The sequence below is a fragment of the Aedes albopictus genome, chromosome 2, assembly GCF_035046485.1.
Source record: "Aedes albopictus strain Foshan chromosome 2, AalbF5, whole genome shotgun sequence".
NCBI lineage: Eukaryota > Metazoa > Arthropoda > Insecta > Diptera > Culicidae > Aedes > Aedes albopictus.
The window spans coordinates 375,836,159-375,862,030 of record NC_085137.1 but is presented as its reverse complement, the minus strand read 5'-3'; the positions used below and the strand labels follow the sequence as shown (position 1 = coordinate 375,862,030).

The 25,872-nt window shown below is 40.9% G+C and overlaps 2 protein-coding genes across 11 annotated transcripts in view; both read left to right on the top strand.

Annotated features, from left to right (window-relative positions):
* Positions 1-25,872, top strand: part of LOC109422689 (formin-binding protein 1-like) — a 280,364-nt gene that overhangs the window by 217,371 nt on the left and 37,121 nt on the right. The gene's annotated exons all lie outside the window — the stretch shown is intronic.
* Positions 382-21,047, top strand: LOC134288366 (uncharacterized). Its single transcript, XM_062852985.1, has 2 exons — positions 382-8,160; positions 8,219-21,047. Exon 1 carries the CDS (start codon positions 1,158-1,160, stop codon positions 7,650-7,652), a length of 6,495 nt encoding a protein of 2,164 aa, XP_062708969.1. The 5' UTR covers positions 382-1,157; the 3' UTR covers positions 7,653-8,160; positions 8,219-21,047.

Here is a 25,872-nt window from a genome sequence, read left to right as displayed (position 1 = left end):
CCGCGATACAGTGTCTTGCAAAAATATCGCCACACATGCAGTGAGTAGACAAATGTAACTAAAAATGTAAGATAGTAATATCACACTATATTCATAGCCGAAGCGAGCGCCATTTCAAATTGAATGGACAATCAAATGTAGAGCACTACCGTTCCGTACAAGAGAACAAAACTTCTGTAAGTAACAGGGTGGGCCAAAAAAGGTAATGAGAAATTATTCGATCATTCTTATAGATTCCTTGAAAATGGTAAAATACATTACCGAAACCGTCGGAAATTGAAGCAATATTGTTCTTGCTGCTCTGAAAGACTGCCAAGGCCGGAAAACATAACGTTTCTCTAGCTACAATATCCAGTCGTTAAGCAATCCTTCCGTTAAAAGTGGATATTTCGTGTGTCATTGTGTTTGAGAGCCCCCCGCAGAACCTGTTACAGGTGTTCCGGAGCGGCCATATCAGTTGTTACGCGCTTCAGTCATTTTTTCTGCCCCATTCTCTCGAAATCATGATGTTACGATGAGGATCCCCACCGCAGCTTCATTGTGGCCGATGAGGCAATTACGTGTGGTCCATCAAAGAACAATGCCACCAACTGCTGCACACTACCACGCGGAAGATCACAATGACCAACGGATGACCAGATAAAAACAGAAGACCGCGACTATTATGTAAGGGAGAAAAAAGTGAAAGTCATCCACAAGGCAATTAAGACAGCTTTCTAAAATAGTTCCGTTAAACTGTTAAAATTAATCAACAAACCCTATAGAAAAGCTTAATATTCTATCTAAACTACGTTAAAACTTAGGCTAAATTTGCGTTACTCTTAAAAATAGAAGAATTGAGTATTGAATTGAACTCGTGTATATCAAATTGTAATAGCAAGGTAAATACGCTGAAATAACTATTTAGTACGATATAATTACAAAGTAATCTTATATTTAGGCCTAAGTGCTACCACATGCAAATTGAATCTAACTAGCGTTTCAAGATCAATCGTCAAGAGCTGTAAGTATCATTAAGATCGTTGTTCATGTGTTCAGAATTTCAATGAGTCGATTTTATGCAGCCGATAGTACAGAGTGGTCCGAAAGTTTGGTGCCGTGATCCAAAACGAAAGGTGTTCCACCAAAAATTGTGAGTTTTAAAAACTTAAGAAACTATGAACAAATTAATAATAAAAACCACTTTGCAGCTTATAGCTAACCACCATAAAACCTGGTTTGCTGATAGACTTTGGGAAGCACCCGTACATTTCTATAAGAATTTTTGTACGTGGATAGGCGCGATGACTGGAGGTCACGATACGACGATGTCGAGCTGCAAAACTTGCAAACGTCCGGACTCGGCCGATGCCCAGATGGTTGCCTGCGACAAGTGCCAGCTGTGGGAACACTTCACGTGTGCAGGCGTAGATGAAACCGTCAAGGATCGGCAGTACGTATGCAAGGATTGCATGACTAAGGTGAGTGCAGATAAGTCCAAGCGCGGGAAGCAGCTGAAAGCTGACAATCGGTCCGCCAAATCCGGCGGAAGATCAGCTTCGAGAAAGGGCTCGAAAGTTCCCTCAATCCCGGCGAGCCAAACATCCAGTGCTCGCGCAGCTGCCCTGGAAGCCCAAATGAAGCTCATCGAGGAAGAGAAGGCGATGAAGGAGCAGGAGCTGAAAGAACAAGATGAGCTGAAAAGGTGGGAACGGGAAGAAGAACAGCGCCAGCTCGAGGAGAAGAAGCAGTTAATGGAAGAACAACGAAGACTTCGCCAGCGAGAGTTGGAAGAGAAACGGACGTTGTTGGCGAAGCAGCAAAGTATCCGGAGGGAATCAGTGGAGAAAAAGCATGAATTAATCAAACGGATGTCGGAGGCCGGTAGCGGATGCGGCAGCAGTTCGTGCTCGATCCCTGATTCACGAGAGAAAGTGAAGAGCTGGCTAGCAGGTCAAAATCCTGACGGAAGATCTTTGGGAAAGATGGTGGAGGAGCAGAAAGCAAATACAGGCCTTCACCCGACGGCTCCCCAAGACCCGTTGGCATTCCAACTACCCCCATCGCAACACAGGGTTGTACAGCTCACGCAAGCGGATCATCATTTGCAGAAAAGAAGCCAGCCTCAAGGACTGCAGCAAGTTCGCTCCGAAATAATCGTTCAGCCGTTTCAGCAGTTTGTAGCGAGTTCCCAGCCTCAACTCCAACTGAAACAACGGACAAACCAGTCCACGCACCAGCAGATGTACCAGCCCATTTGCCGGTCATTGCAGCAAACCCAACAGTCAGTTCAATCACGCCAGCCTCCTCCACTGCAGCCAACGGGCCGTCCATTGATACAGCAGCAATCAGACGGCATGGTTGCCCATGGCACACCGCCCGAGCAGCAGTATGGCGGACATAATCAGCCGGATGCGATGCGGCCTTCGGTGATAATCGAACAACCATTTCGACACTATGCAGTGATTCCCGAGTCAAGCTGCCCAGTGAACTCTCCTCAGTACCACGGTCACTCGAATCTGCGAGAAGATTGGCAGTCCCATCGACGCCAACAGGACATCGTGCCCTTGCAAGATCTAACTCAGCAAGTGACCATAGCTGAACAGCCCGTCGTTCTTCACTCGCAGCAGCTCGCAGCACGGCAGGTAGTTGGGAAACAGTTGCCCCGATTCGACGGCAACCCAATTGACTGGCCCATGTTCATCAGTAGCTATGAACAGTCTACTACTGCTTGTGGCTACTCGAACGCTGAAAATCTAATTCGGCTGCAGCAGTGTCTCACAGGACACGCAAAGGAGTCAGTTTGTAGCAAACTTCTGCTACCAGAAAGCGTACCCCACGCCATTGAGACGCTTCGCATACGCTACGGGCGACCGGAGCTGCTGCTCAAATCACTCCTTGAAAAGGTTCGGCGTACATCAGGACCGAGGCAAGACAAGTTGGAAACAGTGATAGAATTTGGATTGGCAGTCGGGAATTTCGTCGACCATCTCCGGGCGGCGCAGTTGCAGCAACATCTCTCCAATCCCATGATGATGCAGGAGTTAGTTGACAAGCTTCCAGGTTCCATGAAAATGGAGTGGGCTACCTTCAAGAGTCAGCAACCGCTGGCTAATTTGGAAACTTTCGGGCTCTTTATGGAAAGACAAGTCAATGCGGCGAGTGAGGTGAGCTTCGAGCTTCCTATGCAGGAGAAGCCGTACAAGAACGAAAAACAAAAAGGGAGAGATAGTGCCGGCATCCATGCACATTCGCAAGGTGATGGTCCAAGTAGTAAGTCTTCGAATCCAGCAGGACAGTCTCGAAAACCGACAAAAACATGTGGCATCTGTACTCGCGAAGGCCACAGAGCGGCGGATTGCTCTCAGCTTAAAGAGCTGAATATTGACGAGCGATGGAAGGCAATTCAAAAGAAGGGCCTTTGCAGAACCTGCCTAAACAGTCACGGGAAATGGCCTTGCAAGTCATGGCAAGGCTGTGCGGTGGATGGATGTCGTCTGAAACACCATACTTTGCTTCATTCACCTTCGCCGACTCATCACGTTAACTTCTCATCTATCCACTCGTCGCCACCGAAGGCACTATTCCGTATACTACCAGTCAACCTGTATAACGAAGGAAGAAGCGTTTCAGTGTTCGCCTTTATCGACGAAGGGTCAGAAATCACCCTGCTGGAAGACAACATCGCGAAGCAATTAGGTGTGAAAGGTCCCGTCAAAGCTCTAACTCTTCAGTGGACGGGCAACATGAAGAGGGACGAGTCCAAATCGCAGGAGGTAGATTTGGAAATATCAGGGAAGATTGGCTCCAGTAAGTTTGATCTTCGTCACGCCAGGACCGTCAGCTGCATGTTTTTACCCAGCCAACGATTGAACTACGGAGAACTGACACAGCGTTTCCCACACCTCAGAGGTCTACCGATGGAGAGCTATGAAACCGTTCAACCGAAGCTTCTGATAGGTCTGGACAACCTTCGCCTCGGCGCACCGTTGAAACTTCGCGAGGGAGAACCGAACGATCCCATTGCAGCTAAGTGTCGTCTAGGGTGGACTGTTTATGGGTGCACCGGTGAAAGAGGCAATAACACCGCTGTCGTGAACTTTCATACGGCAGAGGCCTCCAGCGAAGAACATCTGATGAGCGAGCAATTACGAGACTTCTTCACCATGGAGAATGACGGAATCTCAAATAACATAGAACACATAGATTCGGAAGAAGACAAACGAGCGAAAAGAATACTCAAGGAGACTACACGACGAGTTGGAGACAGATTCGAGACAGGACTTCTGTGGCGAATGGACAATCCAGCTTTTCCCGACAGTTATCAGATGGCGATGCGGCGTGTTATAAGCCTGGAACGGAAGTTTGCGAAGGAGCCATCGTTGGAAGAACGCGTCCGTGAGCAGATCTACGACTACGAGCGAAAAGGCTACGCACATAGAGCTACGCACACCGAACTCAACAATGCAGATCGGAATCGAATGTGGTTTCTCCCCCTAGGAGTGGTTCACCATCCGAGAAAGCAGAAGGTTCGACTCATCTGGGACGCCAAAGCTACGGTGCAAGGGGTTTCTCTCAACTCAAGGCTGCTGAAAGGTCCTGACCTACTAACACCTCTATTAGCGGTGCTGAGTTCGTTTCGTCAATTTCCCGTAGCCGTAGCTGGGGACATTAGAGAGATGTTCCATCAAATACAGATCAGGGAACAAGATCGGCTCTCTCAATGCTTCCTTTGGCGAGATCACCCTACCGAGGAGGCACAGATCTACGTTATGGATGTTGCGACGTTCGGCTCCACCTGTTCGCCCGTTTGTGCCCAATTCGTTAAGAACCTTAACGCCGAAGAGTTTTCCGAGCGATATCCACGAGCTGCGACCGCTATTACCAAGCATCACTACGTGGACGACTACCTGGATAGCTTCCAGACGGTTCAGGAAGCGGTAGAAGTCGTGAATGAGGTGAAACACGTCCACTCAAGAGGCGGGTTCGAGCTTCGCAACTTCCTATCCAACTCCGCAGAAGTACTGACAGCTATCGGTGCAGAATCAGGGGATACAGTGAAGGAATTGGCTTTGGATAGAGGAGAGAATACGGAGTCGGTGCTGGGGATGAAATGGATGCCCAACCTGGATTGTTTCACGTACACGGTGAATCTCCGAGAAGATCTGCGCTTCGTCCTCGACGATGAACACATTCCCACCAAGCGGGAAATACTGAAGGTTGTGATGAGCCTATTCGACCCTTTAGGTCTGATTTCATTCTTCCTCATCCCAGGAAAGGTCATTATCCAAGGGATTTGGGCTTCCGGATTAGGCTGGGACGATCCAATCAGCGAACCATTTGTTCAACAATGCCGACAATGGGTGGATTGCTTCGATCAACTGGACAAACTAAGAATTCCCCGGTGTTACTTTTCCGCTCCCTTCGCCAGTAGAAAAAGTCGGCTGGAGATCCACGTTTTCGTAGACGCCAGTGAGTCAGCATACTGCTGTGTCGTGTACTTCCGCTTATTGAGCGAGATCGGCATCCAAGTGGCCCTAGTCGGATCCAAAAGCAAGGTAGCACCACTCAAGACCCTTTCGATTCCACGCCTCGAGCTGAAGGCTGCTGTTCTGGGAGTTCAGTACTTGCAATCTGTCATGAGCAATCATGAGCTACCGGTGGCGAAGAGATACTTGTGGACCGACTCAACTACAGTCTTGGCGTGGATTCTATCAGATCACCGTCGATTCCAGAAGTTCGTGGCAGTTCGTGTGGGCGAAATTTTAAGTTTGAGTGATCCCTACGATTGGAGGTGGGTTCCAACGAAAGTCAACGTAGCGGACAAAGCCACGAAATGGGGCAAAGGCCCTGATTTCCAAACGCAGAATCTATGGTTTTGTGGTCCAGCCTTCCTTCGTCTCAACGAGGAACACTGGCCGGAACGTCGTCAAAATGTATCCACTCAAGAAGAGCTTCGTCCTGTCCATACTCACTGGCCAGTAGTACCGTTCATTGACGCCAGCAGATTCAGCCGGTACGAGAAAATGCAACGCGTCATGGCCTACGTCCTTCGCTTTGTCGACAACCTGCATCGCAAACAAAGTGGCGCAACTCTACAATTCGGCATGTTGAATCAAGGTGAACTGAAGCGCGCTGAGGAAACCTTGTGGAAAGTAGCCCAGGCAGACAGCTTTCCTGAGGAAGTAAAGCTCCTCTCCACTACAATGGGTTCACCGGACATACGGCATGCCTGCGTGTCCAAGTCAAGTCCAATCTACAAAGTGTGGCCATACCTAGACGACCTAGGAATACTTCGGATGCGTAGCCGAATTGGCGCGGCTACATTCGCACCGGTTGAGGCGAAATACCCTGCCGTTCTCCCACGTCAACATCCTATCACCAAGCTCATCACCGATTGGTACCATCGCCGGTTCCGTCACGCAAATCGAGAAACCGTCGTAAACGAAATCCGGCAGCGGTTTGAAATAGCAAAACTGCGAAGTCTTGTCGAAAAGGTGTCAAAAGAATGCGCTTTCTGCCGTGTGAAGAAAACCCGTCCAGAACCACCACCAATGGCTCCACTCCCTCCAGCACGTTTGCAAGCATTCGTCCGCGCGTTTACGTACGTGGGCGTAGATTACTTCGGCCCAGTTCATGTTAAAGTAGGAAGAAGTCAAGTAAAGCGCTGGGTAGCAGTATTTACTTGCCTAACGGTTCGCGCGGTACACCTTGAACTTGTGCACAGCCTCTCCACCGAATCATGCATCATGGCTGTACGCCGGTTCGTCGCACGCCGTGGTCCTCCAGCTGAAATCTACAGCGATAACGGTACGTGCTTCCAGGGTGCAAGTAGAGACTTGAAACAGACAAACGAAGTGCTGGCGTCGACCTTCACGAGTGCCCAAACCAAATGGTTGTTCATTCCTCCGGCAGCACCCCACATGGGCGGATCGTGGGAACGTTTGGTACGGTCCGTCAAGGTTGCCATTGAAGCCGTAGCAGATGCTCCACGAAAGCCAGATGACGAGACGCTGGAAACTATACTAGTTGAAGCAGAGTTCATCATCAACTCGAGGCCACTCACCTATATTCCCCTGGAGTCGGCAGACCAAGAATCGCTAACACCCAACCATTTTCTGTTGGGTAACTCGAGCGGCCTCAAAATTCCACCATCAACGCCGACACCACAGCAAGGGGCCCTACGGAGTAGTTGGAAATTGGCGCAATCGATCACCGATGATTTCTGGCGTCGGTGGGTGAAAGAATATGCACCTACCATCGCCCGTCGTACCAAATCGTTTGCGGAAGTACGCGATCTGAAGGTGGGAGATCTCGTTTTGATAATTGGAGGAACAGCACGTAATCAGTGGATCCGTGGACGTGTGGAAAAAACAGTACCAGGAAGGGATGGACGAGTTCGTCAAGCACTAGTACGAACAGCATCTGGAGTGTTCAGAAGACCTGCGGTGAAGCTGGCTCTACTGGACATCGTAGGGAGTAGTGAACCTGACAGCTCTCAACATAGTGGCTCCACAGAGGAACCAAGACTCCATCCAGGTTCACGGGTGGGGGGATGTTACGATGAGGATCCCCACCGCAGCTTCATTGTGGCCGATGAGGCAATTACGTGTGGTCCATCAAAGAACAATGCCACCAACTGCTGCACACTACCACGCGGAAGATCACAATGACCAACGGATGACCAGATAAAAACAGAAGACCGCGACTATTATGTAAGGGAGAAAAAAGTGAAAGTCATCCACAAGGCAATTAAGACAGCTTTCTAAAATAGTTCCATTAAACTGTTAAAATTAATCAACAAACCCTATAGAAAAGCTTAATATTCTATCTAAACTACGTTAAAACTTAGGCTAAATTTGCGTTACTCTTAAAAATAGAAGAATTGAGTATTGAATTGAACTCGTGTATATCAAATTGTAATAGCAAGGTAAATACGTTGAAATAACTATTTAGTACGATATAATTACAAAGTAATCTTATATTTAGGCCTAAGTGCTACCACATGCAAATTGAATCTAACTAGCGTTTCAAGATCAATCGTCAAGAGCTGTAAGTATCATTAAGATCGTTGTTCATGTGTTCAGAATTTCAATGAGTCGATTTTATGCAGCCGATAGTACAGAGTGGTCCGAAAGTTTGGTGCCGTGATCCAAAACGAAAGGTGTTCCACCAAAAATTGTGAGTTTTAAAAACTTAAGAAACTATGAACAAATTAATAATAAAAACCACTTTGCAGCTTATAGCTAACCACCATAAAACCTGGTTTGCTGATAGACTTTGGGAAGCACCCGTACACATGAAGATTGATACGTCGCACGGCATGTTTTGGTTGCAAACCAGAAATGTTCACCATTACACCCCAGTGGAACCTGTGCTAGATGTTCCGGGGTGGTCATATTAGTTGATACAGACTTCAGTCTATCATTTCTGACTCAGTCATTCGAAATCAAGAATATTGATATGACACACGACATGTTAAGGTTGAAAACCAAAAGGGTCCCCAATGAGGCCCCGCGGAATCTGTTACGGGGATCTGGATGGATACTTATTTAAATCTGGTTATCGCAGTTGTGTTTCACTGTTTGCAACAAAAATTTCGCTGAAAATCGATGGTTCAAACACAATAACAAACGAAATGATCACTTTAAGCCATATTGGCAACCCTGAGACCCCAACACAATCCGGGATATCTCCGGAATGGTTCCTGATTTTACATGGCCACTTTAATAAACTAGCACCAATTTATGATCGATGGAGGGCGAGTTCAAAAAAATTGAATGAAAATTGACGAAAGGCCAACATTCCGGAAATTAGTTATCGGGGGTCGGTAAAAATAAATCCTTCTTCTTTCTTCTTTAAGGCTCTACGTTCCCACTGGAACTTGCCTCACCCCTCTTCAACTGAGTGTTCTTTGAGCACTTTCACATTTATTTGCCTACTAGGTATTGCATGATGTTGTGAGGAAGGCGCAATGATACACTATCTCTCAGTTTTTGGGAAAGCTTTAAAATGTTCGTTTGTAAACTGATAACATATGTTGTTATCATTTAATATTTAAGTTATCGCGATAAAGCAAAATTATACAGGGTGTTAGGTTCTTGAGTGCAAACTTTTTAAAGGGTGATAGAGGACCATTAATGGTGAAAAAAATTGTTCTACGCATACGGTCAAATCTCAACCGTTACGTAGTTATTGAACGTTCCATGTTTTTGACTATTATTGTCTTAACTGGCTATAACTTGAAAATGGTCAAACTTATCGCAGTTTTTTTACCCTTGTTCGAAAGATTATTCAATTTTCTATCACATGGCATCTTTTGATCGATTGGTTTAGTTGAAGAACTAAGTTTTCTAGAACAACTAGCTCAAAAGGTGTGTTTTTCATATTTTTTTACAATTATCTGTAAAAATGCGTAATAAATTGAAATTCTTTCTTAGGCGAAGGTGTGGCCCCTGTTCCACTCTACAATTCGTTCTTTGACATCAAACTTCTACCTCTTATCGTTTCCTTACAATTTCAATTCAAACATCGCATTGCAGATCATAAATTTGCAACTGTACAAGTAAACACTGTTTTGTGCACTGTGCCGCTGGATCAGACGCACGTTTAACAATTCTATATACCAAAGATCGTTTTAGTGGAGAAATAAGTTTTGTTTCCTTGTCTGCTTATTGTTCAGCTATACTGTAAAAACGGTTCGCTCATTTTATGACATAAAGACAAGTATGAAAATCGTGCTCTATATCTCTCCTATGGTAAGTACGATAAGTCTGATGACCTGTTACTGTTGGAGATCGACGGTAATCTTAATTCTATAGAATAACGGCATCCCCGTGTCGAAACGTCGGGTGAATAATAAAACTCGTTTTTTGAAGCCTAAGACTGCGTAGCCGATAATCTGCGTAGCCTGATAACCTTGCTTGCAGTTCGGTTACCTAATATTAAGCTTAGAAGAACGTTAAAAGTTTGATAAACTTATCGGCTAAGTGATGTAAAAAAATCATTATCATATTCAACAACCACTATGGGGTAACTTGCAACAGGTAAAATTAACAAAACGTTCTATTATTTACATTCATTTCACGTTGTTTCTGATAGTAATAATCGAAATGATTCGTTGATTAATTACGTAACGCGCTAAATTTCAAATTTGAACTATTTTTTACATTTTTTTTTTGCATGTGACCTCCAAAGGTTAATAAGGACTGCCTTATTTTGAAATGTTATTCATGTTTCACTTTGTTGAAAGTTCAATTCAGTTTATGGGGGTTGTAAAAGAATCACCAACATCAATTATGAACTTAGATGGAGTTAATTATTTCAGCTGAACGCCCAAATTACCCGCTTTAATAATTACGAAGTTGAGAGAGTGTTTAAATCATGCTATTTTAGCTGAAGTAGCCAAATTACCTAAAGATGACTCACTCTATCTTTTCAAGCAATAACATTATGCATTGTTGATATTTTGTACTGTGTCTCAGTATTGAGTCACGAGATTCATTTATATATTTTACATTTGAGGGATATGAAAAGATATACTCTCGCTTGTAATAACAACCAGCCCTTCCATGAAAATTCATACTTCAGTTGATTAGTGTACAACTTCTCAATGCATTTGTAAAATTGTGTGACATATAATGTGTTAATTTCGGGTCTTATACTTAAAAGAAAAGCTCACAGCAGAAAGCGGACCACGAGGCGAAACCAACGCGAGACTGATTGGAAGGAAAAGTATCCTTTTTTGGTTAAGTCACTGTTTCGGAGCTTGCATAAATACGTCCACTTCGTTCGGTGTCAGATGTAGAAGAGAGCCCGACAGTCGTCGGATTGTTTATTCAAAACTTCGTGCTATTAACATTTGACAGAGATCGAATGCACTCTAAATCCAAACATATGACATAATTTTACTTTATACACGTTTTACTTTTATAGTAGTCACTCTAAAAATATTTCAATTGGCGGACACAACATAATGCTCATAATTTATTCTTAAATCACTTAACGTAATTTACAGCTCTTTTTGTCCACTAGGGCACTGCGTGAGCGATTTCAATTGGCGACTGCACTTACACTTGAGTACAGTGCATGTATTCTATTCTAATTCGAACTGGTTGCCTTTTGCGCTGTTGTCACTTTTCTACCCTATCCATGGTAGAATGATGAGCACGAGGATTTCATGTGTGGCTCTTGTTCTTTTTCCAATCCGATTGGGGGTCCATTATGAGTTGCCGTTTAGCCGATGTCCAAGTTTCCGGGTCAGTTAGAGCATATGCTCAGAAGAGGGTCAGGTATCAGCCGCTATCGGGGGGAAGAGCAACTGACGAAAAAATGCAAGTGCCGGGGCTGGGATCGAACCCAGAACATCCACTTATGAAGTGAACGTGCAGCCACTGCGCCACGGGCACCGGCTAATGCACATAACGTGGGATATAACAGAATATCATGAAAATTTCCATTATAAGTCATGTAATTCAGCATGACTCACAGTGATTACATGACATATAACACAAATTTACATGATATATCATGTAAACCTAAAGCAAGAAATTTACATGACAAAAAACGAAGTTTATTTGACGTGTAAACCTTATTATTTTTATCTGTGTATGTTGCCTAGACTGGCCCACATTTGTGTGAGACGAAAAAAAAATTTTCAAAATTCACGGGCATCCTCTAGAATCGTGCTTTTGGATGAGAAGAACGATCTGTTAAAACTTCAGCTCAATCGGTTAAAAACTGAGCTGGCGCAAATGAGTTGAAGGTTTGTATGGGATGTTCAGTTCAAATATATGGGAAATTGGATGACCTCCAGTCTCTGATACGGCACGCTGGTTTGGCGAATTCGATTTGGCTCAGAATTGAAGGAATGATAGTTGAGACCCTAAGGTACAACTTTGTAGAAGACCATACCATGATAAAACTTAATTTAGTTACGGTTTCAGCTAACGAAAGCAGGATGTGGACATCTTCCCCCGTTTACTTTCGATTGTTACATGCAGCACGTGTTTGCCGTTCGAAACCTGCACACTACATCATAGGCGGCTTTGATGTCTTTCATTATTTCCATTGCTCACGCACGTGAAAGGGTATCGAGACAATGAAGAATTACATCCCTAATAAACCAACACCATTCACGAACCGTAATGTAGACGGTTCAACAATATCGCATACTGTTCGAAGTGTATCCCAAATGGGTGGTTAAGCACATCTTATGGTTATCGTTTATGCGGGATAGATGTAGCGCACAAGCTTCGACCGACAAACACGTGCTGTATATAACAACCGAGAGTAAACGGGGGAAGATGTTCACATCCTGCTTTCGTTAGCTCAAACCTTAACTAAATTAAGTTTTAACATGGTATGGTCTTCTACAAAGTTGTTCCTTAGGGTCTCAACTACCATTCTTTCAATTCTGAGCCAAATCGAATTCGCCAAACCAGTGTGCCGTATCAGAGACTGGCGGTCATCCAATTTCCCATATATTTGGACTGAACATTCTATACAAACCTTCAACTCATTTGCGCCAACTCAGTTTTTAACCGATTGAGCTGAATCTTTCACACATTGTTCTTCTCATCCAAAGGTACGATTCTAGAGTGTGCCCCGAGGAATTTTTCGACATTTTTGTATTTGGGGCCAGTCTAATGGTGTCAAGCTATACATTTCTGATCCATACCTTACTAAATTTTCAACTTTTGATCAGTATTATTGTTTCCCTATAACCGATATATCTAATCTATCCTGGTAATTATTGTCGAATAACGCTCCCTACTCACCCATTAACTCAGCTCTATTGACCTACAAAATGCTAGCACTTTTCATTATTATTGAGGTAGGTTACAACTATTTCAATTGAAGCTTTTTTCATCCACTACTGGCGCATGGTATATATTATATCTTCTCCATTTCCTCCAATTCGTCCGTCCTGCCAACCTCAGTATAGTATTTATTTTCATTCAATGATTCATTCATCACCCAAAGTAGTCTACAACCTGCAGTGTAGTTCAGGAATAACCCGCAACCACGCATCGAGCAACACAGCAACAGTAAGTCATTGGTTGACTGCATAGACTGCGACTCTAATAGACCAACGGAGCACAGGTTATTGCCCCACTTTGCACTACTACTGGGCCCAGTTATAGTTAGGTATATGAAGAAACTCTTTTCCTGCAGTCACACTGTTTGGGTGGCGTAGCTTTTTATGAAGTTTGTTGACCGGCGTTGTTCGTTGTGTGGACGGACGTCGCACGCGATCAGTTCAAAACACAGCAAACCGCAGTCCGCAACCAGTATGGTTGTGCCAAGCTCGAAAGTAAATTATACGTATTAGGCGCATACAAGTTGTAAGAATTGGTCCTGCTAGTTTGCTTATTTTTTCGGTGAACCCACGCACTCAACTACCTGGTTTGGTGTGGTATGCGTTACTGGGCTAACGAGCATGTGTGATTGAAACCGGTACCCACCTCTTCTATGTAGTATCATAAAAAACATAAAGTGAGTTGTGGCGAGGGCAGTCTCTGTAATCATACCTAACCAATGTTGTTGATGCCGGCATTTTTTTTAGGTAAAGTGTGTTACAAGCTGTAACATTAATTGATGGTTGCAGCACTTCATTAGCATGGATCCGAATGATACACTACAGCAGTCTCAAACTGTCAACAGTGTGTTCACCAACCAGCATCGGACAACTTGAATTTAATCATCGGGTTAGGTGGTTTGGCTTTTTATAAGCAGAGTGAAACTAGCACCTAACTTGTATTGGAGGAATACATAACCCAGCCACTGTTAAAGAAACACCAAGTCCTGATTCTTTCCATAATGGAAATTTACTTTAGTGTCTAATCAGAGCTTTACGTCAGAAAAAGAGAATCTGTCATAATGTCAAGGTGTAACGTGTAACAATAATTAAGTACATATTGAACTTTATCTGTGGAAATTTTGCGAAAACTAACAAATATATGTTTTAACGATTTTTCTGACATCATAATAAATTCTGTACTAGACTTACCTACGTTTGTATGGTGTGAAAAAATTGACTTAATCATAGCTGAAAAATGCCCAAAATCGGACCCCCTGTTAAAGTAGTTCACACCCTAAGCTTCATTTACTTCTTACATTTCTTTTTTCAAACCAAATTAAAATTGCAGCCGGTTCAAACCATACAAATTCTGAAGCGCACAGACTTAACAAACAGTATCGAATCAATTTGCTTCCTTGAGCAAGAGACTCGGAATCGGAGGTCCATGAACGAAGTAAGGCGTAAACCAAACTGGTTTCTGATCCCCACCTACACCTAACGTCACGATGGTTTACCTTAAATCTCGTTTTGCGAATATGATATTGAAACAACTCTGGAAGGCATCTTATTCAATTTCTCCTTCCCACAAAATAAGTATATAGGTGACAGGCAGTTCTGCGAGCAATACGTATTGTGTGGTTCCATAGTTGCCTAAGAATTACGTCAATCGATACGCTTATTTTGAGGTGTGGTGCAGTTGGTAAAGAATCTCATCTCATGCAGTTTATAAAGTTATAATACAAAGTCATTGGGAATCGGCTCCTATGGTGCAGCTCAAATAATTGATACAATCATCATTTCAGTGGTCATGACTGTTTTACTTATCCAATTTCAATAAATTTGACGAGATAGTTAAGTATTTATTCTTGAGATTCGGATCAAAAATAACGACCAGAACAACAGCTTAGCTTCGAATCATGAAACACTTTGTCACGACAGACAATCACAGATATGTATGTATATTCCTACCATATTGTAGTCTATCAAAAAAAATCAACACCTCACGATTGGAACAAATCAACCGAAGGCAAACATTTCGCATATGAGTGGTCACGATTCTACGAAGCATAACGAAACACATCATCAACAACTGTTGAAAAAAAAAACATCTTCGCTTAACCATGACCTATGCTCGGTAGTGTGAATTCATCCACCGCCGTTCGTTTTGCTGTTTTGCGACTGTGTGCATCCCATCTGTTCCAATTGTGCTCGATTGCTACTTCTGTTGGCAAGGTGCTGATTTAATTTTAGATCTTTGCTTTTTCTTCCCGTCTGAAAAAAAGTTCTTTGCAATCACACTTTGCTTCATGGTGTCCTTTTTGTTTCACTAAAATCAGTTTGTAAGTCTATCGTTGAGAGTACACAATAAACTTCAATCATACCTGCACCTGTTGTCTTACAACGTTTATAGTACACACTTTATCGTTGCCCATGTCCGTTTTTATGTGTCATAAAATCAAGTTGCCCCAGAGCCGTTATCGATCCTGCAAAATCTAATGAACCATGTTTTTCGTTTACACTGTACTACACTACATCTTCATTCTTATTCTACTTACACATGGTTCTGTCTTGTGCTTCTATAGATAGTTATTGCTCATGTTGAACATAATGCTATGTACCACGATGTCTAATGAGCCCAAACATTTTTATTCTGCTTTAGTTTTTTTTGGTTAACTTTTAATCTTTATTCTGTAATAACAATCGGTGATTCACAACTAGCCAACGTCAGAAGTAAGTTGAAAGAAAAAAAAAACGATAAAACTAAATAAAAGATGATGATTTAGTTTCTATCATTTAACTAAACTAAGTAGCCGTATGTATCCAGAAAATCTAATGATAAAATCATCTGCATTGATATTCAAGAGAGGTGCCTGATAACAAACATTTCAACTTCTTCTTGGCGTAGCGTCCCCAATGGAACAGAATCTGCTTCTCTTTTTAGTGTTCTATGCGCACTTCCACAGTTAATAACAGAGAGCTTCCTCTACCAATGACTATTTTGCATATATATAGTGTGGCAGGCACGAAAGTACTCTATACTCAAGGAAATTTCTATTGCGAAAAGTTTGTGGACCGGCAGGAAATCGAACTCAGCACCCTTAGCGTGGTCTTCAGATGCCTTGAATACATAAATACCACGCCTTTACAGCGTTCATACCTGTAATCTTAATTCCTTTAACACATTCCTTTATGTATTTACAAATTCTGAACCGAGATCGATTTTTTTAACATTAATTCAAAACTAATTTAGTAATCCTTTTCTTTTTACTTCTCAGCTTAGTGTTCTTCGAGCACTTCCACAGTTCTTTGTCAATGATAATTTTACTATTCGTATAACGCGTGACAGGCACCAATATACCGCATAACTCAGGAAGTCATGGGAATATGTATTACAAAAAGTTTGTAGACCAACCGGGAATCGATCCCTAAAACCCTCAACATGGCGTGTTTGCCGCTTTGGTCATAGAACATGCAAGACTATCTGGCATCAAACTTCGTTTACAACCTCCATAGTGAAGTCATCCTGTAATTTTACAAAAATATATATGAATGTGAATGAATGTTGAATACGAACAATGTGTAGAGCGGAGCCGCGAAACACCACCGTACTGGACACCCCAAGTAACAATCAGCATGCCTTGAAGGTTTATTGATGTTTTATCCTGGTTTTGTACGAGCATGTGAAAAAGCTAGTTGTTATAAATTAGTTTTATGTAGTAGTTTTTTACTTTGCACCTTTGGCGTTCCATAAAACTATCATATAAATTCTGCTATAAACATCTTCAGTTAAAGACTTGCAAATAGCCATGAATTGGTTTTATCACTTATTATATACCATTTCAATAAAACTTGCATTTGCGGTTGTTGTCGGCGGTTTTTTTTGTAAACAAATACACAAAACTGTGAGGCAATGCATAAAACCAACAAAAGATCTCGTGGCCGTAAAAATGTTGTAATAAAACCGCTAGTTCTATCATGAGCTCAGTTATGACCTCCTCAGGAGGGTATGCCCTATTAGAGGATCACAGAGTTTTATCAGAAAAATATGTCGCCTTTGCTCGCCATGTATCACTGCTCAGAGGGAATGATTCTCTCGCAATCCGCCGGAAGCACACTCAAAAACTGCCATCGTTGCATAGACGAGAAGTGTGAATTCACAAGAGATGGTCGCGATTATTCGCAGCACTGGTTTAGATTCAGTATGTAGTACTATCAGTTTTTCAAATAGTCATCGCTAGAACCAGAAACTGGCTAAAAAGCCGTTTCCCTTCCTTCCAATTTCCGCAGCACAGTATCAATCGATCATATAACACCCACCAGTTATGTAACCAAGTGAACTGTGCCACATTGTCTTCACAGTAATCAACACAAGCAGCCTCCATTTGTTACGTAAAGCTTAAGCCAGCATTTTTAACCCCCTTCGTAACGCTTCATACTAAATATCCATACTAAAATCCAATATTTTTGTATGGGCCGTAACGTTCGATCGTAATCTCCCTTTCTCGTTGACCGTTACGTAATCTTTAGCACTTTACGCCTGGCAGCCTCATATCAATGCGTAGCAAAAATGCTCATTTCCCAACCAACAACACTCCAAAATCCGCATGATCTTATGCAGACGCAAAGGGCTCAACGGTAAAAGTGGTAAACCTGCGTTTACTACATTTCGTACTTTCATACTTTTGTTTCGTACTTCGTATGAATAAAACAAGTATACTACACTACACTTCCGAACATACTACAAGCAAAGCATTCGGTATAAAATTAGTATTTATTACAAGTTTCGAGAACAAGTATTAGAGGCAGGGTGTCCATCCATCCGGGAAATACGGGAAAACCGGGAAAAACCCGGGAATTCGAAACCACCGGGAAAAATATGGGAAAAACACGGGAAATTGTAGAAGGCACCGGGAAAAATCTTTATGGTGTCTATCTGTACTTCATAAGTGTCAAGCAAGTCTTGAATAGAATTTTTTAGAAAGGCAGCCTCAGGAATTTTAGTAGTTTCTGTTGGATCTTGATAAATTCATATAAAATAATTAAAAATATACTTCTTAGGCGAAATTTTCAAATTTCTGCAAGATTTCACGATGAACTTTTTGAGTCTTGTTAGGAAAATCGGAATTCCTGGCGAACTCAGTAAACCTGCAGAAGTTACTTACGGCGAAGAGATTTTCACGTTTGAGAAAAAGTGTCAGTTTCTGGAAGGATTCTGGTGACATTCTTAGTGGAACTGCCAGATCCGTTAAATTTTATCCCTTTGGCAGAAGTCAAGGAGTACAGAGGCGTCTCGTGACCTGTAGAGCTGACTGTGCACTTGAAAAGTTTTCACAATGGACTGTAGTGCAAATGGAAAACATCAGGAACCTGCACTCCGCTCGATAAACTCCTTTGTTGTTTCAATTGATTAAACAGGGGGTGTCTACCGCCATCAGTACAGGCCTCTTCAGCCTTTGCTCGCCCATTGCAACCGAAGATATGTCCTTATCTTTGAAACTTTTTTCCAAAAAAAAAAAAAATAACTCATTAATCGGCTGGACTTTATTTAAATGGGAGAAACGAGAGTAGACATTGCCCACCAATTGTTTAGGTTTTTTTTTTCGGAATAGCTTTTGAACTTCGAGGAATCAACTCAGAAGTGGATAACTGACACTGAGGAAGAAGTGGAACAACCATTGCACAGTTATGGGTCGCTCTGTAACAATTATTAGTCAGTCAGTTCTCCATGCCATTCAAATGGAATTGACCCGTGTGATTGAGCTATGACTGTGATCGAAATACGCATATCTGTCCAAGGAGATATGCATTAGAGGGCGGATTTAAAAGTACAAATCTGAGCACACTCTCGAAGAGGTTATTCTGCTTAAAGCGTTCGAGAAGTCCTCAATTGACCGCCTGGCAAACGAATTGCGGGAGTAGATTGTCTACGATATTATGCTGCATTTTCCCTTGAATGTTGCAGGAAAATGAAACTGTACGCGACGCGCAACTAGAGCTGAATGAAAATTCCACGCATTTAGGTCCACTCAAAACCATGCACGCATGCCGAAAGAGTGACTGGGCGGCTACCGCTTCGCTCTTTCTCCGCGTGGCTCTCTTGCTAAAGCATATACCGTAGCTCAAATGCGACGTTGCCAAACTTAGCAGCTGCCCCGCGAGCGCAAGCAAACAATCTTCCCTTTCCTCCACCACCGATGAGGCCCACGTCCATTGGAAGAAGTGAACCAAAATTTTACTAATACATTGCCAATGCAGCACAGAACAGTTCAGCACAAGTAAACTTAGTTCTTGTATGCATATACAGTGCTCCCGTGTACTGCTAGACGTGAACTGAGGCGAGATGTATTTTGGCGATGCTCTCACATGTGCGCTTCGCATGCTTCGGCGTCGAGCACTCTGGCAGCGGCTGGGTGGTGGCACAGTGAGATAAGGTGGGGAAATTGACTAGATTCCTAATGAATACGTACTGATATCTCACACTGATTTGTTCACTAAAAGTTGTGAACATCAAAAGGGTCGAATGAAGAGTTTATAAATTATAATGATTTATTTAATTTTTTGTCAACTGTGTAGTGCACGCAGTGGACCTATGGACGAGACGCCACTGCAAGGAGAAAATTATTGAAAAACAGTGATATTGTGCCTATCCGCTTCTGTACAGAATTTCGGAGGAGCTTTAGGTAAAATTCAAATAAAATTCTGAAGAGTAAGTACAACACTGTAAATTACAGCGAATTTAAAAAAAAAACTGCTCATAAAAGACTCTCTGATAAGATCCCATAAGAAATTTCCTACAGACTTCCTTAGTATAGTAGTAGAATCCACAGAAGAATCTTCTATGGAATCTGTGAAGAAATGTTTCAAAATGTTACTTCCTGGAAGCATCACTCGGATCCCCGGAAGAGTATACAATAGAATCCCTGATATGTTTACGGCAATATTAGCCAAACGAAGCATTTTCAAAGATGTTGTAGGTACAACTTTCATGATTTTTTTGGCAGAACACATGGAGTACTTCCTAAAGGAAGAAATGTTGAATGTCCTCAAGATATTATTTAATATTGGAGAAGAACTCAAACGTTTTACTTCAAAATTCAGAGAAAATCGGTGTCAAAAGATTTTGGATTCAGCAAGTAAATTATTTAAAATGACGATGGAAGCAGAAAAAAAAGTTAGATGAAGATTTTCACAAAATGTAGCAAATAATTGATACATTAATTTCTAAAGTCCAGGTTTACCAAAAATGTTTCGATATTTATCTACCGATTTTTTTATGATATTCAACAAAAATGTCGTGAAAAAATCAGACACAGTGACATCAGTTTCAATAATATTTTCATATACAGGGGATACTCAAAATAACTGGGACAGGTAAAATGTTCACTTTTAAAAAAGTGTTCAACTCGCTGTAACTTTTCGAAAAGGACATCAAATATTCTCAATTTTTTACTGTAAGCTTATCAACTAGTTGTGTATCAGTGGTTCAAATTTAAAAAAGATCGAGCCATTCTACACGAAGTTATAAAGATTCTAGGAAAAGGTATAAATATCCGATAGCCAACTTTGAGCTGTTATATCTCCGGATTCAATGAACCGAATGCAATGAAATTTTGACCATTGAAGACTTATATAATGAACTCTGGAAAACATTTGACTTTACTTGAAATTTTTAACAAGAAAAAAAGTTATAGCGATTTTATTTTTTCCACGATTTTTTAGTAAATTTATCTATTTTTCATGTGCATCCCATTACTTTTTCAATTTAATGCCGACTATTTGGTAGCATTCCTTTCAAACATAAATGTATTCAAGTCAATTAGAGGGAATTGAAATAAACTATAATTACTATCTCGATTTTTGAAACGATGATGAAGTTTTGGATAAATTGGTGTTATATTAGAAAAATAATCTAATTATTATAATTTTCCTTCGAGTAAAGAATTTTAAGTTTTGTCAAAAGTTTTTAATAGCTTATTATATAAGTCATAAATGATCAAAATTTCATTGCATTCGGTTCATTGAATCCGGAGATATAACAGCTCAAAGTTGGCTATCGTATAATTATACCTTTTTCTAGAACCTTTATAACTTCGTGTAGAATAGCCCGATCTTTTCAAAAATTTGACCACTGATACACAACTAGTTGATGAACTTGCTGTAAAAATTTGAGAATATTTGATGCCTTTTTCGAAAAGTTACAGCGAGTTGAACATTTTTTGAAAAGTGAAAATTTTACCTGTCCCAGTTATTTTGAGTATCCCCTGTAGATTCCATTTCCTTGTTATAGAAAGGACTTTTTCAACTAACTCTTATCCTAAATTTCGTGTAAGAAGGGGAAATTAACACCAGTGATTGTAGAGTAAGTTTGTTTTTAATCATAATTTATGAAATCAGGAAATTTATAATATTCGTATCAAGTTATAGACCAAATTAAAACTGTATATAAAAAATACACTGAGGAGCGTCCTACTACAATAATAAATTGCGTTCGTACATACTCGGGAAGTTAGTCCATACCCGGGAAAAATCCGGGAATCGGAAAACTGAATTTGAATGGACACCCTGTAGAGGTTTCTACTGGCGGTGTAGTAAAGATGGGTTTTTAATGATAATTTAGGGAAATTTGGGAATTGCAATGAAATATTAACGATTTCGTAAAAAACGGATGGTATCACAGTAATCCTGGCTATTCCGCTGGATACCAGTAAATTCTGGAGAAAACTTGTGATTTCAAGAGCTCTTTCGTTGTTTTCCTTCAGATATTTGTTCAGAACTCGTTCCGATATCTCTTCTGAATTTGTTCCGAAAATCCGCTGAGGATTTATCTCATAATTTCATCCAGGATTTTTCGTTGAAATCCATACGGGATTTCTTCTTGGATTTCTACCGCAATTTCTTCTTCAATTTCTTACGCACTTTTTGAATGAATTCTTCTCACGACTTCTACCGGAGTTCTTCCTTGACTTCCTGAAGGTTTGTTGAAGTTTATTTCTAGATTTGTCTAGAAGTTTCTCCCAAATTCCATCCAGAAATTATCCCCGATTTTCTCCCAGAGTTTTTTCCGGGATTTTCCGGTGTTCTTTCCGGGACTATAGTGAGAGTTTTTTTCTAGAATGTCTGCCAGAGTTCCTTCTTAAACTTCTGCAAAAGCGTTTAGCCATATCTGTTTCAGCGGGTCTCAGGGGCATTTCAGAGGTTTACGGAGGTTCAGGGAATCGCAGGAGGATATAGGATAGTCTATTAAGGTTGTCCTGGGTTTCAAGTATGGCTCTGTAGCCCTGGAGGTCCCTGGACCGCTCTGTAACGCTCATTAACCTGTTTAAATGCTCCTGAAAAGGTTTTAAACCTTATTAAACAAATATCAAACCCCAGAAACTCCCTCAAATCCCCTGGAATGGTGCTAAAGCGCATCTAAAATTCTAACCTTTAACCCCCTCCCCATGTTGCCCCTAAAGGTACCCTGCCATTTCAGGCTTTTCAGAAATCCTTAAGCCCCCTTAGCGCGCCAATCTCAAATTAAAAGGGATATGAGTGTAGAAATAGCTTAAGTTAAAATACACATAAATAAAAATAAAAATCAAAAGAGACAAAATATTTTTCTGGACGACAAAGCTCCCTAATTCAAAGTACTGGCTTAATTTACGCACAGAACGTTCTCTTTTTACGTTCTGTTTAAAATTATGCACCTTCAGTCTATGGGATAATAAGAGGTTCAATGTATACCGAAAAAAAGATCAGAACAAGATATTCTGATATATTTATTAGAGAAATTCAAAAAAAGAGACCCAAAAAAATCCGAGACAATTTTAGATAAGGATTCTGGGAAGAATAATGTTACGATAATAAAGAAATCTTTTTAAAATTAAAATTCTTATTTTAAAATTTATAATACTCCATTAATTTCTTCTAGGATTCCTATCAGGTTTAATTTTGTAATTCCTTTAGAAAATCCTGAAAAGATTCGTCCCAGGATTCCTCCCGCTATTTCACTCAGGAATCCTCATGGGATCGCTTTATCTAAGGTTTCCACCAAGGATTTTTTCTGGGGTTCCTCCAAAATTATTTCAATGATGCCTCCCGACCCGACATTCCTTCTCCCGACATTCCTTCTCCCGGGATTTTTCTGGGATCATTCTAGGGATTCCTTCATTGATTTTTCACGGGAATTCCCTTAGACGTGACAAATATTTGGCCAAACAAGCTCAACAAATGACCAACGCAATGTGAATCATGGCAACCTTGGATGAATGTCGGACTTCAATGGCAAATATTTGGCATAATGACAAACAGTCTAATGGCACATTTAGAAAATGTCTCCTTCTCTCCTAGGCTTCCATCAGGAATTCATCGCGGAATTCCTTCTAAATTTCTTTCTGGGAAGAATTCCGACGCGTTTCTTTTTGGGATGTCTCCCGGGACTCTTTCCGGCATTTCTTCGTGACATCCGGGTCTCCAGTTAGCCAAGTGGTTAAGGCTATGGATCACCAATCCGGAAACGGCGGATTCGATTCCCGTTCCGGTCGGGAAAATTTTCTCGACTCCCTGGGTATAGCGTATCATTGTACTTGCCTCACATTATACAAATTTACGCAATGGCAGACAAAGAAAGCGCTTCAATTAATAACTGTGGAAGTGCTTAAAGAACACTAAGTTCAAGCGAGGCAGGCCAAGTCCTAATGGGGAGGTAGAGCCATAAAGCAGAAGAGGATTCGTTTAGGAATTCCTCTTGAATATTTTGAGGGATTCCTTCAGAGATTGTTTTCACTTATATTTCTTACACGATTTTTTTTTTTGAGGATTTCTCCAGATTTATTTTTCTGAGTTTCCGCCAAGCATTCATCCAGGGATTCCATCCGGGATTCCTCCCTGGATTTCTTCAAGGATTCCTCCAGAAATTTCTTCATTGATTTGTCCCGAGATTATTTCATTTTCCCGGGATTTTATCCGCGATCCTTTCCGGGATTTCTCTAAGGATTCCGTCAGGTTTCCTTCTGAGGTTCTTTCAGGGACATTTCCGGCCAGAGATTCTTCCCGGGAATTCTTCATTAATTGCGCCCAAGATTCCCTTAGGGATTCCTTCCGAGATTCCTAGTGGGATTCTTTCACAAATTACTCCCGAAACTGCATGAAGGATTTCTTCAGGATTGTTCTTGGTTTTTTTTTATACAGAATTCTTTCAGATATTTCTCCCAGGCTCCCTTCATTGATTACTTGCGGGATTTCTTCATTGTTTTCTCCAAGGTTTCCTTTAAAGATTCATCCCGAGATTCATTCAGGTATTCTTTCAAAGATTTTTCCCCGGGAATGTTTTAGGGATTGGTTCCGAAATTCCTGATGAGACTCCTTCATTTGGGATTTTTTCGGGCATTCTTTTAGAGGCATTCATGGCAAAATTTGTTTCGTGATCCTATTCTTTCTGGATCCATTCAGGTATTTCTTCAGATATTTCTTTCAGAGACCGAATTATTTCTCATATGACTTTTTTGGAGATTTCTCCTGGCATTTCTTAAGAAATTTCTCCTGAGTTTTCGTCAAGGAATCTTCCAGGCATTTCTTCAGACGCTCCTTCCGGGATTCCCTTTAGGATTTTTCCTCTGATGCCTTCCGGGATTTCTTCAGGGATTCCTTTCGGAATTCCTCCAGGGTTTTCGCCCAGGATTCCGACATAATTTTGTTTTTGGGGTTCCTTTATGGATTTCTCTTGGGGATTTCTTTAGGGATTTCTCTTTCCGGCGTTTTTCCAGAATTCTCTTAGAGATCTTTTCCCAGATTCTTTCCCTTGACTCTTTTTGAGATTCTTTTAGAAAGCACTACCACATGTTTAAGGAATTCCTTCAGGGAATTCTGCCGGAATTCCTTTTAGGATTTTTTCATGGATCTCCTTCGACATTCTTTTAGGTATTCCTCCAGATATTCGTTAAGATATTCCTACTTTTAATAATTTCTCCAGGAATCCTTCCCAGAGGAAGGGGTGATGGTTTGGTTGTATTCCTGAGGTGAGCCGTAATGTAATGAGCGATTCCAAGCAACAGCATCAAAATTAAGGAAATTTTTTAATTCATGATTTTCTATTGAACCGAAACTTTGCACAGTTTTTCAGTTCCATTCAAATCGCCATTTTTCGATATCAAATTTTTATTTTGAATCACGACTAACTTTTCAAAAGGGTGGATGTGAAAATGATTCAAAAATATTTAAAAATCTGCACAGCCAAAATGGTTCGTTCGATTGCTATGAATTTTTCAGCAAAGTTAGATAACTAAATGGTGATTCCTAAGAAAATATACACTGTGAAAAAAAATCTTTTTTAACATGAAAAAATATAATTTTTGCCACAAAAACTCAAATAACTCAAACCCTATCTTTTTACCAACGTAATTTTTTTAGGGAAGACGGTCCATTGTATTAGTAATCTACCATAAAAATTTGGTGATGGTAAACTAATAAACAAAAAAGTTATAACATTTCAAACATTTCACACTTTTCACATTTGGTAAATATTTTTTTCTGTGTAAATTATTTCGGTCAGAAATCGCAGTTTGATGCTGATTTTATTGTTCAGCAAAGTTAGATAACTAAATGGTGATCCCTAAGAAAATATACACTGTGAAAAAAAATCTTTTTTAACATTAAAATATATCATTTTTGTCACAAAAACTCAAATATCTCGAAACCCCATCTTTTTACCAACGTAATTTTTAGGGAAAACGGTCCATTGTATTAGCAATCAACCATAAAAATTTGGTGATGATAAACTAATAAATAAAATAGTTATGACAATTCAAACATTTCATAATTTCCACATTTAGTAATAATTTTTTTTAGTGTAAATTATTCGGCCGGAAATCGCAGTTTGATGCTGATTTTATTGTTAATGGCCTTGCGTGAGTAAAACAAGCTGGTTTTATTATGTATTATGTATATTATATGTACAGTAATGTTCCGATTTTATCACGCCCTCCGCGCATTAGTCGTTTATTCATTAATTTGCTGTTACATTTGAGGACAAGTGTTTTCCCTCTTTTTCAAGATGAATGTTGAAAGAGTGTTTTGCAACGTTAAATATATTGAAATGGGTATAGATATTGAAG